This window comes from Haliotis asinina, chromosome 1 (assembly GCF_037392515.1).
Source record: "Haliotis asinina isolate JCU_RB_2024 chromosome 1, JCU_Hal_asi_v2, whole genome shotgun sequence".
Taxonomy (NCBI): Eukaryota; Metazoa; Mollusca; class Gastropoda; order Lepetellida; family Haliotidae; genus Haliotis; species Haliotis asinina.
In genome coordinates, this window is record NC_090280.1 from 50,254,516 (window position 1) to 50,276,294 (window position 21,779).

At 43.4% G+C, this 21,779-nt stretch overlaps 1 protein-coding gene across 1 annotated transcript in view; it reads left to right on the forward strand.

Annotated features, from left to right (window-relative positions):
- Positions 1-717: 717 nt before the first annotated feature.
- LOC137292827 (elastase-1-like) overlaps positions 718-21,779 on the forward strand; it is a 34,740-nt gene continuing 13,678 nt past the window's right edge. The window contains exon 1 of the mRNA XM_067823862.1: positions 718-821. Within this exon, the coding sequence (XP_067679963.1) occupies positions 779-821 (43 nt within the window). The 5' untranslated portion in view covers positions 718-778. The remainder of the gene's footprint in view (positions 822-21,779) is intronic.

Genomic DNA, 21,779 nt, shown 5'->3' on the forward strand with positions numbered 1-21,779 from the left:
AAATGTGGACACATTGTAAGACTCATATTTGTACCTGAAAAGTGCACATCGACCGTACAGAAAACTTCGTAATTCAATATTCGCTCTCGCCCAACTCTGACCATCGCGGATCACTTGTTCGCTAGCAGTAAACAATACGAAGCCAGGAACCTTCGATATCTATTGCATCAAACGGCAAGGACTTAAGCCAATACTCATTTGTATCTACAGTCAGAGGGCTTAAACTACTGGTCAAATACAGATATTATTCCAAACTACAAGTGCTCATGTTGCAAAATACTGCTGCACATTCTTGACTAGAAACAGTTCTGCAAAATACTATGATCACATGTGGAAAAACAAGCAAATTGTTGCCATGACCATACTACACATGAACTTTTATTAGGTAAAACAAACTGGAAGAAACAAAACATTACTGACTCCCTCCACACAGACCATTACAGTTTCGGTTCGTGAACAAATTATCGAAAGAATTACATTAATTTTGTTTGACATGCTATTGTTATCTCTCATGATTGGACCATCGAAGAGCTGCTCATGAATAAAAGGTACAATCAATGTTCCCTTTGTTACGTTCGTACTGATTCTTAACCATGCAAAACACGTGATTTGTTTAAAAATATTGAAAGTAGCCAGCCGTTGCTGTGTATGCAGGTAACGCAAGAAAATAATCCATATCGCTTGTATTTTTAAGAGATTTTGCCAATGGCTATAGGTCGACACGAGGGGACATATAACAGGGGCTTACCTGTTTAGCAGGTACAGTACAACTTCAGCGATGAAGGTCGTCATAATATGCTGTTCCCTTGTCTGCCTTGCCGGTAAGTAACTGTTGGAAACTCAAACCTAACAGAGCACACCCTTCAAGTTTAGCATGAGGAACATATGACCTAACCTTGGCTCCATGTTTGGTCTAAATCAGAAATACTTGCTACGATTGTTTGTAGCCATTGTCAAAATTAATTATTAGGATCCACAATGTGTTTCTGAGTCAAGACAGATGGAGAAAATGATTTTTTCAAGGGGTTTTCCGAAACCCTTTTCAGCGTGTTGCCAATTTCCTCTTTGACGTTCACATTTCTTCACCACAGCCTTCATTCACCTCTATGCTCACGCTTCAAGTCATTAGATAATCTTCAGTTGTTGTTCTACAGCTTTCATTCACCTCTATGCTCATGCTTCAAATCATTAGATAATCTTCAGTTGTTGTTCTACAGCCTTCATTCACCTCTATGCTCACGCTTCAAGTCATTAGATAATCTTCAGTTGTTGTTCTACAGCCTTCATTCACCTCTATGCTCACGCTTCAAGTCATTAGATAATCTTCAGTTGTTGTTCTACAGCCTTCATTCACCTCTATGCTCACGCTTCAAGTCATTAGATAATCTTCAGTTGTTGTTCTACAGCCTTCATTCACCTCTATGTTCACGCTTCAAGTCATCAGATAATCTTCAGTTGTTGTTCTACAGCCTTCATTCACCTCTATGTTCACGCTTCAAGTCATCAGATAATCTTCAGTTGTTGTTCCACAGCCTTCATTCACCTTTATGCTCACGTTCCAAGCCATTAGATAACCGTATGCCAACTTTCCAAGCAAAATTAGTCTTTACGATGATCAGTTTCGTCAGTGTAAAACAGCGGTGTATAGATACTTGTACCGTATTCACGTATAAGGGTGGTAAAACAAGACAAGCCGAGGTAAGATAACAGCACGATGAATGTGATACCAGTATGGTTGGGGATAACAAATGGGCGAGGCGAATTTTTTTTATGTAAGAACATATTTCAGCGCACAGAGTGCCAAGGTATCAGCGGCATTGCTTTAAACGTGTGCTTAGATGGAAAAAGAGAAACATCGGGCCACAATATATCATACACTACACAGTTGAATGATTCAAACCAAGGTCCCACCTCAGTTTTGTCTTTGTGAGATATTACCATCGGCGCGTAAGTTGTTTTTGCTAATATCTCAGTTTATATGTTTTGACAGAAGCTAAATTCTTGATACGGTGGCTACGTTAACCTCATTTAGTCGAAAATTGCACAATACGTGAAAGGAATGGAACTGAATATGTTGTAAAGGCGTCGAAAGTGGTCGATGTCTCGGCTCTTCCGATTCGCACCGAAAGACGGATCAAGAAATGCTTTAAAAGATGTCAATTAAATATGATGTGTCATGAAAATATGACATAGGGGTCATAACCCATAACCATTCAGCTTATAAGACAAGTCGATATCATGAACATTTAATACTTGGTAATATCAAACCCTTACGAAGTTTGGACTTACTCTCTACCGACTGTCTATAGGGGAAATGGTAGTTCAGTACGACCAACTTCCGGATGAGCAAGGACAGGGCTTACTCCATGTTACTGTAAGGGTGATTTTGAGTGGTGAGCTATGATAAAGTAAGTGTCAGTGTCTGTTTTCTGCTTTGATAAACTAAGGATGTGATCTTTGTGTAGATATTGGTTTTGAAGGGGACGCCTAGACTCAGATTGAATGTATTGGTCAGTGTAGGGGGGTTTGCGGTAGACAGAGTTTGGATAGTGTTGTCTGCAATGCGGCTGTCCAGACCGACCAGGAAAGGAAGATGTGAGTTGTTTTCAGTTTCGATAAAAAACAAAATTCGGGGATACCGTAACAGTTGGTTAAGGTGTTGGCGGAGGACAAGTGCGTCGTGATTTTGACAGAGAATAACAAAGGCATCATCAACCTTCCTGAATTAGATGTTGGTTGGTTGGTTAGTGAGGTGCAGAGTGGTTGTTGCTCGAAAGAGGTCATATAAAATCCACAGGCAAAAGAAAATTCACAGGTGCAATTGGAGCTGAAATCCCAAATATGCTAACTGGTAAACTTATTGAAGAACGTTGATTGTATAAAACCAACCATCATGTTTCTTTTGTCAAAATGCAACCCAATGCATTTGAACGCGTTTTGCACGAAAGTCTGCAGTGGTCACCACTACATCACTGTTTATTGTTACAATATCATTTTGCTGATAAAACACGTCTGTTGCAGTGTACTTCAACATACAGTTTCCATTTCATCAAAAGGTTTTGTTATTTTTATCTTAATGAAAGAAGCAAAACCTGTGTACTTTCTTTTGCTCGTCAGTTTAGATTTCAGATAGCACAGGAGAATCTGCTGAGAGATGTCATCACCCGGGTAACGTCAGATTTACACCGCACTCAGCAATGTTCCATCTGTATAAGGTTGTGGTTTGTAAATAATCGAATCTAGACCAACCCAGAGATCACTGATCAGCGCAAATTTGAACCATGTGAAAATGGGTTGACATGTGTCAACCAAGTCAGCGTGTCTGGCCACCCGATCCCGTTAGTCGCCTCGACAAGTATGGGTTACTGAAGGCCCAGTATTCTAGCTCGGACGTTCAAGGGTCAGCTGGATGATAGAGTCAGTGAAGCTTTTAAGGTTATGAATGCGATGCAAGAGGATGTGAAGGTTTTCGTTAATGGGTGCACCGGTACATAAGTACATTTGTAAATAGGTACACTGGTTAATAGATAAAACGATAACTAGGAACACTGGTAAATAGGTACACTGAGGAATAGATCAAGAACATCATATCTTAGTATATTACCAGGTTTTGTGGTAGATTTGTGTTCGTCACAAAACTGGGTTGAATCTGCGATGTAAGGCTCTGCACTTTTGCCTAGGGCGGCAGGATGTTTGAGCATTATTGTAGGTGTTGAGCATTATTGTAGTACACAGCACCTCTTGAGCAAACTAAAGGTCTACCTGTAGGGGGTTTTGTGAATGCTCACTGCGGCATGTGCATATGGGGTTTGTAGGGAACTGTCGGCTTGCGATGGAGTCGTGGGTTATCCTTATCTTTAGTTGTCCTTAAGTTGCTTTAGGCGGGCCTTACGCTGTCTTTGAAATTTCTGGGTGGGATCTTTGCGGGATGGGGTGGTGTCTTGAAGGATGTTGTCAACCAAGGACTCAAAGTTTGGAGTGTTGGGAACCACAATTGTCTTGCCTTTGTCAATGGTACTATGGCTATACTGGTATCTCTGCGGTGATGACCTTTTTCTGTTCTTGAGATGTTGGGTCGTTCTGACTTGGACAGTTGGACTTCGCTAGGATGTCAGCAATCCGGTGGCGGAGGAAGTCGATCTTGCCGCCAGGTGCCAGATGTTTAAGGTTCTTCTCGATGTTGACGATCAAGTCATCGTGGTGGTTGGTTGGGTGGGGACGAACTTCCAGCTTCTGGACAGTACGCTGATTTTGACCTTGATAAGGTACATGTCACTGAGGTTGACAACAGTCCATTCAATTAATTGGTACTCACCTGAGTCGAGGCGCTCTGTATTGCGGGTGGCCGACGTCGTCAGCAGGAGCTGGAGCATCTTCACGTGGGTTGGATTAATCTCTCCTCAAGGAAGTTATTGGCACGTCCAGAAAAGTGAGGTGGTTGCTGTATAGGATGTGCTATTATAAGGGTAAAGCTATTTCTCATGGCATTATCATTTGCAGAAGGCCGAGGTCTTTCATGAACTGCCCGACGAAGGAGGGCAGTTGAAAAGACCAAGGGCTCCTGCAAATGATAATGCCCTGAAAAATAGCTTTACCGTTATTATAGCTAAAATGAAGAGAATTTTTTAATAAAATAAGAATACAAAAACTGCGGCATCGGTTTAGAAGCATTTACTGCCAACACCAAACGACGGAGGTCACTGACACACATTTTACAAATACAGACACGTCATAGAACAACACAGATGATGTCAATATTGAGAGTGACGATATTCGACCTTGACCTTTGCCCATACTACCAGCCGCCATTGTTTCCAGTGATCAACAACGTTAGACTTCAAGTCGATATTTTCATTGCTGTATGTTGTCATTTATGGTACAATTGTTATTGTTGGCACAGGCAGGAAAGTGTGCTTAATGGCACAGGCACATGTGACGAATGTTAGCCAGATATATGGTCAATAATGAACCCAAGTTCAAAAGAGCCGTGGGTGATTAAACTTCAACAGCTGAGCTACTTATGACGTCACCTAATCTATACCAAAACGTCGCGATTGTAAAATAAAGTTGATCATCCAGGAAAGACTTGCCATTCATATTAGGCTCAACTTCTAGAATATGGCACTCAAACAGTTCGCTTGGGCTCACGATTCGTTCATTTTCAAACTATAACATTTCTAAGTCTCCATGCACTTGCATTTCGCGTTTCCCAGCCAAAACAATTTGTACTATTCTATATATTCGAGGCTTCATAAATTTCTACATCGTTAAAGCTAGACTAAACTGTATAAGGATGATATCGCTGATAACAGGACGTGCTGGGTGGAGTAGAACGCATGGGGAAGAGATGGACATAATCGCAGATTATTGAGCGCGCGAGATGGACAAGAATGTATAGAGGGAGATTATCGCCATCAGAATGACGTGTTGGATAGAGTGGAATGTATAGAGGGAGATAATCGCTGACTACAGGATGTGCTAGCTTGAATGTATAGAGGGAGATCATCGCTGACTACAGGATGTGCTAGCTTGAATGTATAGAGGGAGATAATCGCTGACTACAGGGTGTGCTAGCTTGAATGTATAGAGGGAGATAATCGCTGACTACAGGGTGTGCTAGCTTGAATGTATAGAGGGAGACAATCGCTGACTACAGGGTGTGCTAGCTTGAATGTATAGAGGGAGATAATCGCTGACTACAGGATGTGCTAGCTTGAATGTATAGAGGGAGATAATCGCTGACTACAGGGTGTGCTAGCTTGAATGTATAGAGGGAGATAATCGCTGACTACAGGATGTGCTAGCTTGAATGTATAGAGGGAGATAATCGCTGACTACAGGGTGTGCTAGCTTGAATGTATAGAGGGAGATAATCGCTGACTACAGGATGTGCTAGCTTGAATGTATAGAGGGAGATAATCGCTGACTACAGGGTGTGCTAGCTTGAATGTATAGAGGGCGATAATCGCTGACTACAGGGTGTGCTAGCTTGAATGTATAGAGGGCGATAATCGCTGACTACAGGGTGTGCTAGCTTGAATGTATAGAGGGAGATAATCGCTGACTACAGGATGTGCTAGCTTGAATGTATAGAGGGAGATAATCGCTGACTACAGGGTGTGCTAGCTTGAATGTATAGAGGGAGATAATCGCTGACTACAGGGTGTGCTAGCTTGAATGTATAGAGGGAGACAATCGCTGACTACAGGGTGTGCTAGCTTGAATGTATAGAGGGAGATAATCGCTGACTACAGGATGTGCTAGCTTGAATGTATAGAGGGAGATAATCGCTGACTACAGGGTGTGCTAGCTTGAATGTATAGAGGGAGATCATCGCTGACTACAGGATGTGCTAGCTTGAATGTATAGAGGGAGACAATCGCTGACTACAGGATGTGCTAGCTTGAATGTATAGAGGGAGATAATCGCTGACTACAGGGTGTGCTAGCTTGAATGTATAGAGGGAGATAATCGCTGACTACAGGATGTGCTAGCTTGAATGTATAGAGGGAGATAATCGCTGACTACAGGGTGTGCTAGCTTGAATGTATAGAGGGCGATAATCGCTGACTACAGGGTGTGCTAGCTTGAATGTATAGAGGGAGATAATCGCTGACTACAGGGTGTGCTAGCTTGAATGTATAGAGGGAGATAATCGCTGACTACAGGATGTGCTAGCTTGAATGTATAGAGGGAGATCATCGCTGACTACAGGATGTGCTAGCTTGAATGTATAGAGGGAGATAATCGCTGACTACAGGGTGTGCTAGCTTGAATGTATAGAGGGAGATAATCGCTGACTACAGGATGTGCTAGCTTGAATGTATAGAGGGAGATAATCGCTGACTACAGGGTGTGCTAGCTTGAATGTATAGAGGGAGATAATCGCTGACTACAGGATGTGCTAGCTTGAATGTATAGAGGGAGATCATCGCTGACTACAGGATGTGCTAGCTTGAATGTATAGAGGGAGATAATCGCTGACTACAGGGTGTGCTAGCTTGAATGTATAGAGGGAGATAATCGCTGACTACAGGGTGTGCTAGCTTGAATGTATAGAGGGAGATAATCGCTGACTACAGGGTGTGCTAGCTTGAATGTATAGAGGGAGATAATCGCTGACTACAGGATGTGCTAGCTTGAATGTATAGAGGGAGATAATCGCTGACCACAGGGTGTGCTAGCTTGAATGTATAGAGGGAGATAATCGCTGACTACAGGATGTGCTAGCTTGAATCTGAAGAGGGAGATAAACCATCCAGTTCAGGAAGGTTGATGATACCTTTGTTATTCTCTCTGAAAATCACGGCGCACCTGTCCTCCGCCAACACCTTAACCAACAGTATCCCCGAATTTTGTTTTCTATCGAAACTGTAAACAACTCACATCTTCCCTTCCTGGTCAGCTGCATTGCAGACATCACTATCCAAACTCTGTCTACCGCAAACCCCCCTACACTGACCAATACATTCATTTTGAGTCTAGGCGTCCCCCTCAGAACCAACACCGACACAGGGCATATGTACTTTTTTTCCCTGCTCACTTCACCACATTGTCTATGAACATAATCTGACAACAAATCTATCACTAGACAAAATGACACACACTCAGTATAAACTGTATTCGTTCCGTGAATGACATCGATATCTCTCTTCTGTAGAGAGCTGAATTGTACAGGGCTCTTTAACACGAAAATATGATGCCAAAAACCTTGAAATAAAGCAATAAAGTAATGGCAAGAACCCATACCATCCCTGTCCATCTGTTATCTGCTAAACCACATAATATGTGAGCTTGTCAACATATCCCCATAACTCAAAGTAACAGTAAACCATTGCTTTTCTATGTCCATAATTGCAGGCGCAATTTCTAGATGATAGTTCGAAGAGGTATAAATATTAATTACCGATGTCAATAATATTTGGTGACAGTGTATTTAATGCACCGTGTATCACACACGTGTACATTGATTTCTTGTTGGTAATATGAGAGAAATATTGCCCCTAAGCTACCAATTTTTGCCATAAATTTTGAACTATCGGATATTCTATAACGTAGATATAGATATTAACTGCGATTAATTTCATAAAACACAGGACAATAGGGTAATGTGCTTGTGCATTAACAGCATAATGTATACTCTGCCAAGAAAACAAACGCATATGTTTAATGCATGCTGACATTCGAAAGTGTCAACTTGCATGAAAGTTTGATGGAGAAAAAGTCATTGGCACTATGAAGAATCGTGAACAGGGATATTGCCCATATAAGGCCATTCTGCTTCTAGACGGTCCTTAGCATTTCTTAGCTAAACAAATTAAAGAATATGCCGAGACTCTAGATCGAAACATTGCCATTGGACGTCTGGACGCAGGGGAGTCTCAGTCTGCCTTTGCACATCACTTCAATGTCCACCAGAGTACCGTCAGTCGTATATGAGACCGATATCAAGCAACAATTCTTCACAAGGTCGGCCTCGAAGTGGCAAATAGACCTTTGGCAAATAGAGTACGAAAGGTGTGATGTCATTTTTGCTGACAATGATGGTCAAGTTTAAATAATGTGACATGTTTGACGAGGTCTCTGTCCTGGAGAGACAGGTATCAATGTTAAACTTTGTATATACTTGACATTTTCGCAGCGGTTATTCACTTATCTGATCACCAAATGTGTATATAGCTGATATAACACACGTACGGTGATTATTACCTATTTTAACGAAAGCGTTAATATGCAATCTAAATGAAATTTATAGTCAGCTGGGTCTGCAAAAGAAGTGCCTTTGAAACGAAAATTGAATTAACATATCACAGATCAAGGACCATCAACGATGAACACACATACCTTAGAGCACACACATACATTTCAACGCTGTGCAAACCTTACTTAGATCACACACATCAACGCTGAACACACGTACCATAGATCACACACATCAACGCTGGACAAACATAACTTAGATCACACACATCAACGCTGAACACACGTACCATAGATCACACACATCAACGCTGGGCACACGTACCATAGATCACACACATCAACGCTGAACACACGTACCATAGATCACACACATCAACGCTGGGCACACGTACCATAGATCACACACATCAACGCTGGACAAACATAACTTAGATCACACACATCAACGCTGAACACACGTACCATAGATCACACACATCAACGCTGAGCACACGTACCATAGATCACACACATCAACGCTGAGCACACGTACCATAGATCACACACATCAACGCTGGACAAACATAACTTAGATCACACACATCAACGCTGAGCACACGTACCATAGATCACACACATCAACGCTGGGCACACGTACCATAGATCACACACATCAACGCTGAACACACGTACCATAGATCACACACATCAACGCTGAGCACACGTACCATAGATCACACACATCAACGCTGGACAAACATAACTTAGATCACACACATCAACGCTGAGCACACGTACCATAGATCACACACATCAACGCTGAACACACGTACCATAGATCACACACATCAACGCTGGACAAACATAACTTAGATCACACACATCAACGCTGAACACACGTACCATAGATCACACACATCAACGCTTGACAAACATAACTTAGATCACACACATCAACGCTGAACACACGGACCATGGATCACACACATCAACGCTGAGCACACGTACCATAGATCACACACATCAACGCTGAGCACACGTACCATAGATCACACACATCAACGCTGGAAAAAACATAACTTAGATCACACACATCAACGCTGGGCACACGTACCATAGATCACACACATCAACGCTGAACACACGTACCATAGATCACCCACATCAACGCTGGACAAACATAACTTAGATCACACACATCAACGCTGAACACACGTACCATAGATCACACACATCAACGCTGAACACACGTACCATAGATCACACACATCAACGCTGGACAAACATAACTTAGATCACACACATCAACGCTGAACACACGTACCATAGATCACACACATCAACGCTTGACAAACATAACTTAGATCACACACATCAACGCTGAACACACGTACCATAGATCACACACATCAACGCTGAGCACACGTACCATAGATCACACACATCAACGCTGAGCACACGTACCATAGATCACACACATCAACGCTGGAAAAAACATAACTTAGATCACACACATCAACGCTGGGCACACGTACCATAGATCACACACATCAACGCTGAACACACGTACCATAGATCACCCACATCAACGCTGGACAAACATAACTTAGATCACACACATCAACGCTGAACACACGTACCATAGATCACACACATCAACGCTGAACACACGTACCATAGATCACACACATCAACGCTGAGCACACGTACCATAGATCACACACATCAACGCTGGACAAACATAACTTAGATCACACACATCAACGCTGAGCACACGTACCATAGATCACACACATCAACGCTGAACACACGTACCATAGATCACACACATCAACGCTGGACAAACATAACTTAGATCACACACATCAACGCTGAACACACGTACCATAGATCACACACATCAACGCTGGGCACACGTACCATAGATCACACACATCAACGCTGAACACACGTACCATAGATCACACACATCAACGCTGAGCACACGTACCATAGATCACACACATCAACGCTGAGCACACGTACCATAGATCACACACATCAACGCTGGAAAAAACATAACTTAGATCACACACATCAACGCTGGGCACACGTACCATAGATCACACACATCAACGCTGAACACACGTACCATAGATCACCCACATCAACGCTGGACAAACATAACTTAGATCACACACATCAACGCTGAACACACGTACCATAGATCACACACATCAACGCTGAACACACGTACCATAGATCACACACATCAACGCTGGACAAACATAACTTAGATCACACACATCAACGCTGAACACACGTACCATAGATCACACACATCAACGCTTGACAAACATAACTTAGATCACACACATCAACGCTGAACACACGTACCATAGATCACACACATCAACGCTGGGCACACGTACCATAGATCACACACATCAACGCTGAGCACACGTACCATAGATCACACACATCAACGCTGGAAAAAACAAAACTTAGATCACACACATCAACGCTGGGCACACGTACCATAGATCACACACATCAACGCTGAACACACGTACCATAGATCACCCACATCAACGCTGGACAAACATAACTTAGATCACACACATCAACGCTGAACACACGTACCATAGATCACACACATCAACGCTGAACACACGTACCATAGATCACACACATCAACGCTGGACAAACATAACTTAGATCACACACATCAACGCTGAGCACACGTACCATAGATCACACACATCGACGCTGAGCACACGTACCATAGATCACACACATCAACGCTGGACAAACATAACTTAGATCACACACATCAACGCTGGGCACACGCACCATAGATCACACACATCAACGCTGGACAAACCTTACTTAGATCACACACATCAACGCTGAGCACACGTACCATAGATCACACACATCAACGCTGGGCACACGTACCATAGATCACACACATCAACGCTGAACACACGTACCATAGATCACACACATCAACGCTGGACAAACATAACTTAGATCACACACATCAACGCTGAGCACACGTACCATAGATCACACACATCAACGCTGGACAAACCTTACTTAGATCACACACATCAACGCTGGACACACGTACCATAGATCACACACATCAACGCTGGACAAACATAACTTAGATCACACACATCAACGCTGGACAAACATAACTTAGATCACACACATCAACGCTGAACACACGTACCATAGATCACACACATCAACGCTGAACACACGTACCATAGATGACACACATCAACGCTGGACAAACATAACTTAGATCACAAACATCAACGCTGAACACACGTACCATAGATCACACACATCAACGCTGGACAAACCTTACTTAGATCACACACATCAACGCTGGACACACGTACCATAGATAACACACATCAACGCTGGACAAACATAACATAGATCACACACATCAACGCTGAACACACGTACCATAGATCACCCACATCAACGCTGGACAAACCTTACTTAGATCACACACATCAACGCTGAACACACGTACCATAGATCACACACATCAACGCTGGACAAACATAACTTAGATCACACACATCAACGCTGAACACACGTACCATAGATCACACACATCAACGCTGCACAAACATAACTTTGATCACACACATCAACGCTGAACACACGTACCATAGATCACACACATCAACGCTGAACACACGTACCATAGATCACACACATCAACGCTGGACAAACATAACTCAGATCACACACATCAACGCTGAACACACGTACCATAGATCACACACATCAACGCTGGACAAACATAACTTAGATCACACACATCAACGCTGAACACACGTACCATAGATCACACACATCAACGCTGGACAAACATACCTTAGATCACACACATCAACGCTGAACACACGTACCATAGATCACACACATCAACGCTGGACAAACATAACTTAGATCACACACATCAACGCTGAACACACGTACCATAGATCACACACATCAACGCTGAACACACGTACCATAGATCACACACATCAACGCTGGACAAACATAACTTAGATCACACACATCAACGCTGAGCACACGTACCTAGATCACACACATGGACGCTGAACACACGTACCATAGATCACACACATCAACGCTGGACAAACATAACTTAGATCACACACATCAACGCTGAGCAAACGTACCATACATCACCCACATCAACGCTGGACAAACCTTACTTAGATCACACACATCAACGCTGGACACACGTACCATAGATCACACACATCAACGCTGGACAAACATAACTTAGATCACAAACATCAACGCTGAACACACGTACCATAGATGACACACATCAACGCTGGACAAACATAACTTAGATCACACACATCAACGCTGAACACACGTACCATAGATCACACACATCAACGCTGGACAAACATAACTTAGATCACACACATCAACGCTGAACACACGTACCATGGATCACACACATCAACGCTGAACACACGTACCATAGATCACACACATCAACGCTGAACACACGTACCATAGATCACACACATCAACGCTGGATAAACATAACTTAGATCACACACATCAACGCTGAGCACACGTACCATAGATCACCCACATCAACGCTGGACAAACCTTACTTTGATCACACACATCAACGCTGGACACACGTACCATAGATCACACACATCAACGCTGGACAAACATAACTTAGATCACACACATCAACGCTGAACACACGTACCATAGATGACACACATCAACGCTGGACAAACATAACTTAGATCACACACATCAACGCTGAACACACGTACCATAGATCACACACATCAACGCTGGACAAACATAACTTAGATCACAAACATCAACGCTGAACACACGTACCATAGATGACACACATCAACGCTGGACAAACATAACTTAGATCACACACATCAACGCTGAACACACGTACCATAGATCACACACATCAACGCTGGACAAACATAACTTAGATCACACACATCAACGCTGAACACACGTACCATGGATCACACACATCAACGCTGAACACACGTACCATAGATCACACACATCAACGCTGAACACACGTACCATAGATCACACACATCAACGCTGGATAAACATAACTTAGATCACACACATCAACGCTGAGCACACGTACCATAGATCACCCACATCAACGCTGGACAAACCTTACTTTGATCACACACATCAACGCTGGACACACGTACCATAGATCACACACATCAACGCTGGACAAACATAACTTAGATCACACACATCAACGCTGAACACACGTACCATAGATCACACACATCAACGCTGAACACACGTACCATAGATCACACACATCAACGCTGGACAAACATAACTTAGATCACACACATCAACGCTGAACACACGTACCATGGATCACACACATCAACGCTGAACACACGTACCATAGATCACACACATCAACGCTGGGCACACGTACCATAGATCACACACATCAACGCTGGACAAACATAACTTAGATCACACACATCAACGCTGAACACACGTACCATAGATCACACACATCAACGCTGGACAAACATAACTTAGATCACACACATCAACGCTGAACACACGTACCATAGATCACACACATCAACGCTGGATAAACATAACTTAGATCACACACATCAACGCTGAGCACACGTACCATAGATCACCCACATCAACGCTGGACAAACCTTACTTAGATCACACACATCAACGCTGGACACACGTACCATAGATCACACACATCAACGCTGGACAAACATAACTTAGATCACACACATCAACGCTGAACACACGTACCATAGATCACACACATCAACGCTGGACAAACATAACTTAGATCACACACATCAACGCTGAACACACGTACCATAGATCACACACATCAACGCTGGACACACGTACCATAGATCACACACATCAACGCTGGACAAACATAACTTAGATCACACACATCAACGCTGAACACACGTACCATAGATCACACACATCAACGCTCAACACACGTACCATAGATCACACACATCAACGCTGAACACACGTACCATAGATCACACACATCAACGCTGGACAAACATAACTTAGATCACACACATCAACGCTGAGCACACGTACCATAGATCACACACATCAACGCTGGACAAACCTTACTTTGATCACACACATCAACGCTGGACACACGTACCATAGATCACACACATCAACGCTGGACAAACATAACTTAGATCACACACATCAACGCTGGACAAACATAACTTAGATCACACACATCAACGCTGAACACACGTACCATAGATCACACACATCAACGCTGAACACACGTACCATAGATGACACACATCAACGCTGGACAAACATAACTTAGATCACAAACATCAACGCTGAACACACGTACCATAGATCACACACATCAACGCTGGACAAACCTTACTTAGATCACACACATCAACGCTGGACACACGTACCATAGATAACACACATCAACGCTGGACAAACATAACATAGATCACACACATCAACGCTGAACACACGTACCATAGATCACCCACATCAACGCTGGACAAACCTTACTTAGATCACACACATCAACGCTGAACACACGTACCATAGATCACACACATCAACGCTGGACAAACATAACTTAGATCACACACATCAACGCTGAACACACGTACCATAGATCACACACATCAACGCTGCACAAACATAACTTTGATCACACACATCAACGCTGAACACACGTACCATAGATCACACACATCAACGCTGAACACACGTACCATAGATCACACACATCAACGCTGGACAAACATAACTCAGATCACACACATCAACGCTGAACACACGTACCATAGATCACACACATCAACGCTGGACAAACATAACTTAGATCACACACATCAACGCTGAACACACGTACCATAGATCACACACATCAACGCTGGACAAACATACCTTAGATCACACACATCAACGCTGAACACACGTACCATAGATCACACACATCAACGCTGGACAAACATAACTTAGATCACACACATCAACGCTGAACACACGTACCATAGATCACACACATCAACGCTGGACAAACATAACTTAGATCACACACATCAACGCTGAGCACACGTACCATAGATCACACACATCAACGCTGGACAAACCTTACTTAGATCACACACATCAACGCTGGACACACGTACCATAGATCACACACATCAACGCTGGACAAACATAACTTAGATCACACACATCAACGCTGAACACACGTACCATAGATCACACACATCAACGCTGGACAAACATAACTTAGATCACACACATCAACGCTGAACACACGTACCATAGATCACACACATCAACGCTGGACACACGTACCATAGATCACACACATCAACGCTGGACAAACATAACTTAGATCACACACATCAACGCTGAACACACGTACCATAGATCACCCACATCAACGCTCAACACACGTACCATAGATCACACACATCAACGCTGAACACACGTACCATAGATCACACACATCAACGCTGGACAAACATAACTTAGATCACACACATCAACGCTGAGCACACGTACCATAGATCACACACATCAACGCTGGACAAACCTTACTTTGATCACACACATCAACGCTGGACACACGTACCATAGATCACACACATCAACGCTGGACAAACATAACTTAGATCACACACATCAACGCTGGACAAACATAACTTAGATCACACACATCAACGCTGAACACACGTACCATAGATCACACACATCAACGCTGAACACACGTACCATAGATGACACACATCAACGCTGGACAAACATAACTTAGATCACAAACATCAACGCTGAACACACGTACCATAGATCACACACATCAACGCTGGACAAACCTTACTTAGATCACACACATCAACGCTGGACACACGTACCATAGATAACACACATCAACGCTGGACAAACATAACATAGATCACACACATCAACGCTGAACACACGTACCATAGATCACCCACATCAACGCTGGACAAACCTTACTTAGATCACACACATCAACGCTGAACACACGTACCATAGATCACACACATCAACGCTGGACAAACATAACTTAGATCACACACATCAACGCTGAACACACGTACCATAGATCACACACATCAACGCTGCACAAACATAACTTTGATCACACACATCAACGCTGAACACACGTACCATAGATCACACACATCAACGCTGAACACACGTACCATAGATCACACACATCAACGCTGGACAAACATAACTCAGATCACACACATCAACGCTGAACACACGTACCATAGATCACACACATCAACGCTGGACAAACATAACTTAGATCACACACATCAACGCTGAACACACGTACCATAGATCACACACATCAACGCTGGACAAACATACCTTAGATCACACACATCAACGCTGAACACACGTACCATAGATCACACACATCAACGCTGGACAAATATAACTTAGATCACACACATCAACGCTGAACACACGTACCATAGATCACACACATCAACGCTGAACACACGTACCATAGATCACACACATCAACGCTGGACAAACATAACTTAGATCACACACATCAACGCTGAGCACACGTACCTAGATCACACACATCAACGCTGAACACACGTACCATAGATCACACACATCAACGCTGGACAAACATAACTTAGATCACACACATCAACGCTGAGCAAACGTACCATAGATCACCCACATCAACGCTGGACAAACCTTACTTAGATCACACACATCAACGCTGGACACACGTACCATAGATCACACACATCAACGCTGGACAAACATAACTTAGATCACAAACATCAACGCTGAACACACGTACCATAGATGACACACATCAACGCTGGACAAACATAACTTAGATCACACACATCAACGCTGAACACACGTACCATAGATCACACACATCAACGCTGGACAAACATAACTTAGATCACACACATCAACGCTGAACACACGTACCATGGATCACACACATCAACGCTGAACACACGTACCATAGATCACACACATCAACGCTGAACACACGTACCATAGATCACACACATCAACGCTGGATAAACATAACTTAGATCACACACATCAACGCTGAGCACACGTACCATAGATCACCCACATCAACGCTGGACAAACCTTACTTTGATCACACACATCAACGCTGGACACACGTACCATAGATCACACACATCAACGCTGGACAAACATAACTTAGATCACACACATCAACGCTGAACGCACGTACCATGGATCACACACATCAACGCTGAACACACGTACCATAGATCACACACATCAACGCTGGACAAACATAACTTAGATCACACACATCAACGCTGAACACACGTACCATGGATCACACACATCAACGCTGAACACACGTACCATAGATCACACACATCAACGCTGGGCACACGTACCATAGATCACACACATCAACGCTGGACAAACATAACTTAGATCACACACATCAACGCTGAGCACACGTACCATAGATCACACACATCAACGCTGGACAAACCTTACTTAGATCACACACATCAACGCTGGACACACGTACCATAGATCACACACATCAACGCTGGACAAACATAACTTAGATCACCCACATCAACGCTGAACACACGTACCATAGATCACACACATCAACGTTGGACAAACATAACTTAGATCACACACATCAACGCTGAACACACGTACCATAGATCACACACATCAACGCTGGACACACGTACCATAGATCACACACATCAACGCTGGACAAACATAACTTAGATCACACACATCAACGCTGAACACACGTACCATAGATCACACACATCAACGCTCAACACACGTACCATAGATCACACACATCAACGCTCAACACACGTACCATAGATCACACACATCAACGCTGGACAAACATAACTTAGATCACACACATCAACGCTGAACACACGTACCATAGATCACCCACATCAACGCTGGACAAACCTTACTTAGATCACACACATCAACGCTGGACACACGTACCATAGACCACACACATCAACGCTGGACAAACATAACTTAGATCACACACATCAACGCTGAACACACGTACCATAGATCACACACATCAACGCTGGGCACACGTACCATAGATCACACACATCAACGCTGGACAGACATAACTTAGATCACACACATCAACGCTGAACACACGTACCATAGATCACACACATCAACGCTGAGCACACGTACCATAGATCACACACATCAACGCTGGGCACACGTACCATAGATCACACACATCAACGCTGGACACACGTACCATAGATCACACACATCAACGCTGGGCACACGTACCATAGATCACACACATCAACGCTGGACACACGTACCATAGATCACACACATCAACGCTGGGCACACGTACCATAGATCACACACATCAACGCTGGGCACACGTACCATAGATCACACACATCAACGCTGGGCACACGTACCATAGATCACACACATCAACGCTGGACAAACATAACTTAGATCACACACATCAACGCTGGGCACACGTACCATAGATCACACACATCAACGCTGAACACACGTACCATAGATCACACACATCAACGCTGAACACACGTACCATAGATCACACACATCAACGCTGGACAAACATAACTTAGATCACACACATCAACGCTGAGCACACGTACCATAGATCACACACATCAACGCTGGACAAACCTTACTTAGATCACACACATCAACGCTGGACACACGTACCATAGATCACACACATCAACGCTGGACAAACATAACTTAGATCACACACATCAACGCTGGACAAACATAACTTAGATCACACACATCAACGCTGAACACACGTACCATAGATCACACACATCAACGCTGAACACACGTACCATAGATGACACGCATCAACGCTGGACAAACATAACTTAGATCACAAACATCAACGCTTAACACACGTACCATAGATCACACACATCAACGCTGGACAAACCTTACTTAGATCACACACATCAACGCTGGACACACGTACCATAGATAACACACATCAACGCTGGACAAACATAACATAGATCACACACATCAACGCTGAACACACGTACCATAGATCACCCACATCAACGCTGGACAAACCTTACTTAGATCACACACATCAACGCTGAACACACGTACCATAGATCACACACATCAACGCTGGACAAACATAACTCAGATCACACACATCAACGCTGAACACACGTACCATAGATCACACACATCAACGCTGCACAAACATAACTTTGATCACACACATCAACGCTGAACACACGTACCATAGATCACACACATCAACGCTGAACACACGTACCATAGATCACACACATCAACGCTGGACAAACATAACTCAGATCACACACATCAACGCTGAACACACGTACCATAGATCACACACATCAACGCTGGACAAACATAACTTAGATCACACACATCAACGCTGAACACACGTACCATAGATCACACACATCAACGCCGTACAAACATACCTTAGATCACACACATCAACGCTGAACACACGTACCATAGATCACACACATCAACGCTGGACAAACATAACTTAGATCACACACATCAACGCTGAACACACGTACCATAGATCACACACATCAACGCTGAACACACGTACCATAGATCACACACATCAACGCTGGACAAACATACCTTAGATCACACACATCAACGCTGAGCACACGTACCTAGATCACACACATCAACGCTGAACACACGTACCATAGATCACACACATCAACGCTGGACAAACATAACTTAGATCACACACATCAACGCTGAGCAAACGTACCATAGATCACCCACATCAACGCTGGACAAACCTTACTTAGATCACACACATCAACGCTGGACACACGTACCATAGATCACACACATCAACGCTGGACAAACATAACTTAGATCACAAACATCAACGCTGAACACACGTACCATAGATGACACACATCAACGCTGGACAAACATAACTTAGATCACACACATCAACGCTGAACACACGTACCATAGATCACACACATCAACGCTGGACAAACATAACTTAGATCACACACATCAACGCTGAACACACGCACCATGGATCACACACATCAACGCTCAACACACGTACCATAGATCACACACATCAACGCTGAACACACGTACCATAGATCACACACATCAACGCTGGATAAACATAACTTAGATCACACACATCAACGCTGAGCACACGTACCATAGATCACCCACATCAACGCTGGACAAACCTTACTTTGATCACACACATCAACGCTGGACACACGTACCATAGATCACACACATCAACGCTGGACAAACATAACTTAGATCACACACATCAACGCTGAACACACGTACCATAGATCACACACATCAACGCTGAACACACGTACCATAGATCACACACATCAACGCTGGACAAACATAACTTAGATCACACACATCAACGCTGAACACACGTACCATGGATCACACACATCAACGCTGAACACACGTACCATAGATCACACACATCAACGCTGGGCACACGTACCATAGATCACACACATCAACGCTGGACAAACATAACTTAGATCACACACATCAACGCTGAGCACACGTACCATAGATCACCCACATCAACGCTGGACAAACCTTACTTAGATCACACACATCAACGCTGGACACACGTACCATAGATCACACACATCAACGCTGGACAAACATAACTTAGATCACACACATCAACGCTGAACACACGTACCATAGATCACACACATCAACGCTGGACAAACATAACTTAGATCACACACATCAACGCTGAACACACGTACCATAGATCACACACATCAACGCTGGACACACGTACCATAGATCACACACATCAACGCTGGACAAACATAACTTAGATCACACACATCAACGCTGAACACACGTACCATAGATCACACACATCAACGCTCAACACACGTACCATAGATCACACA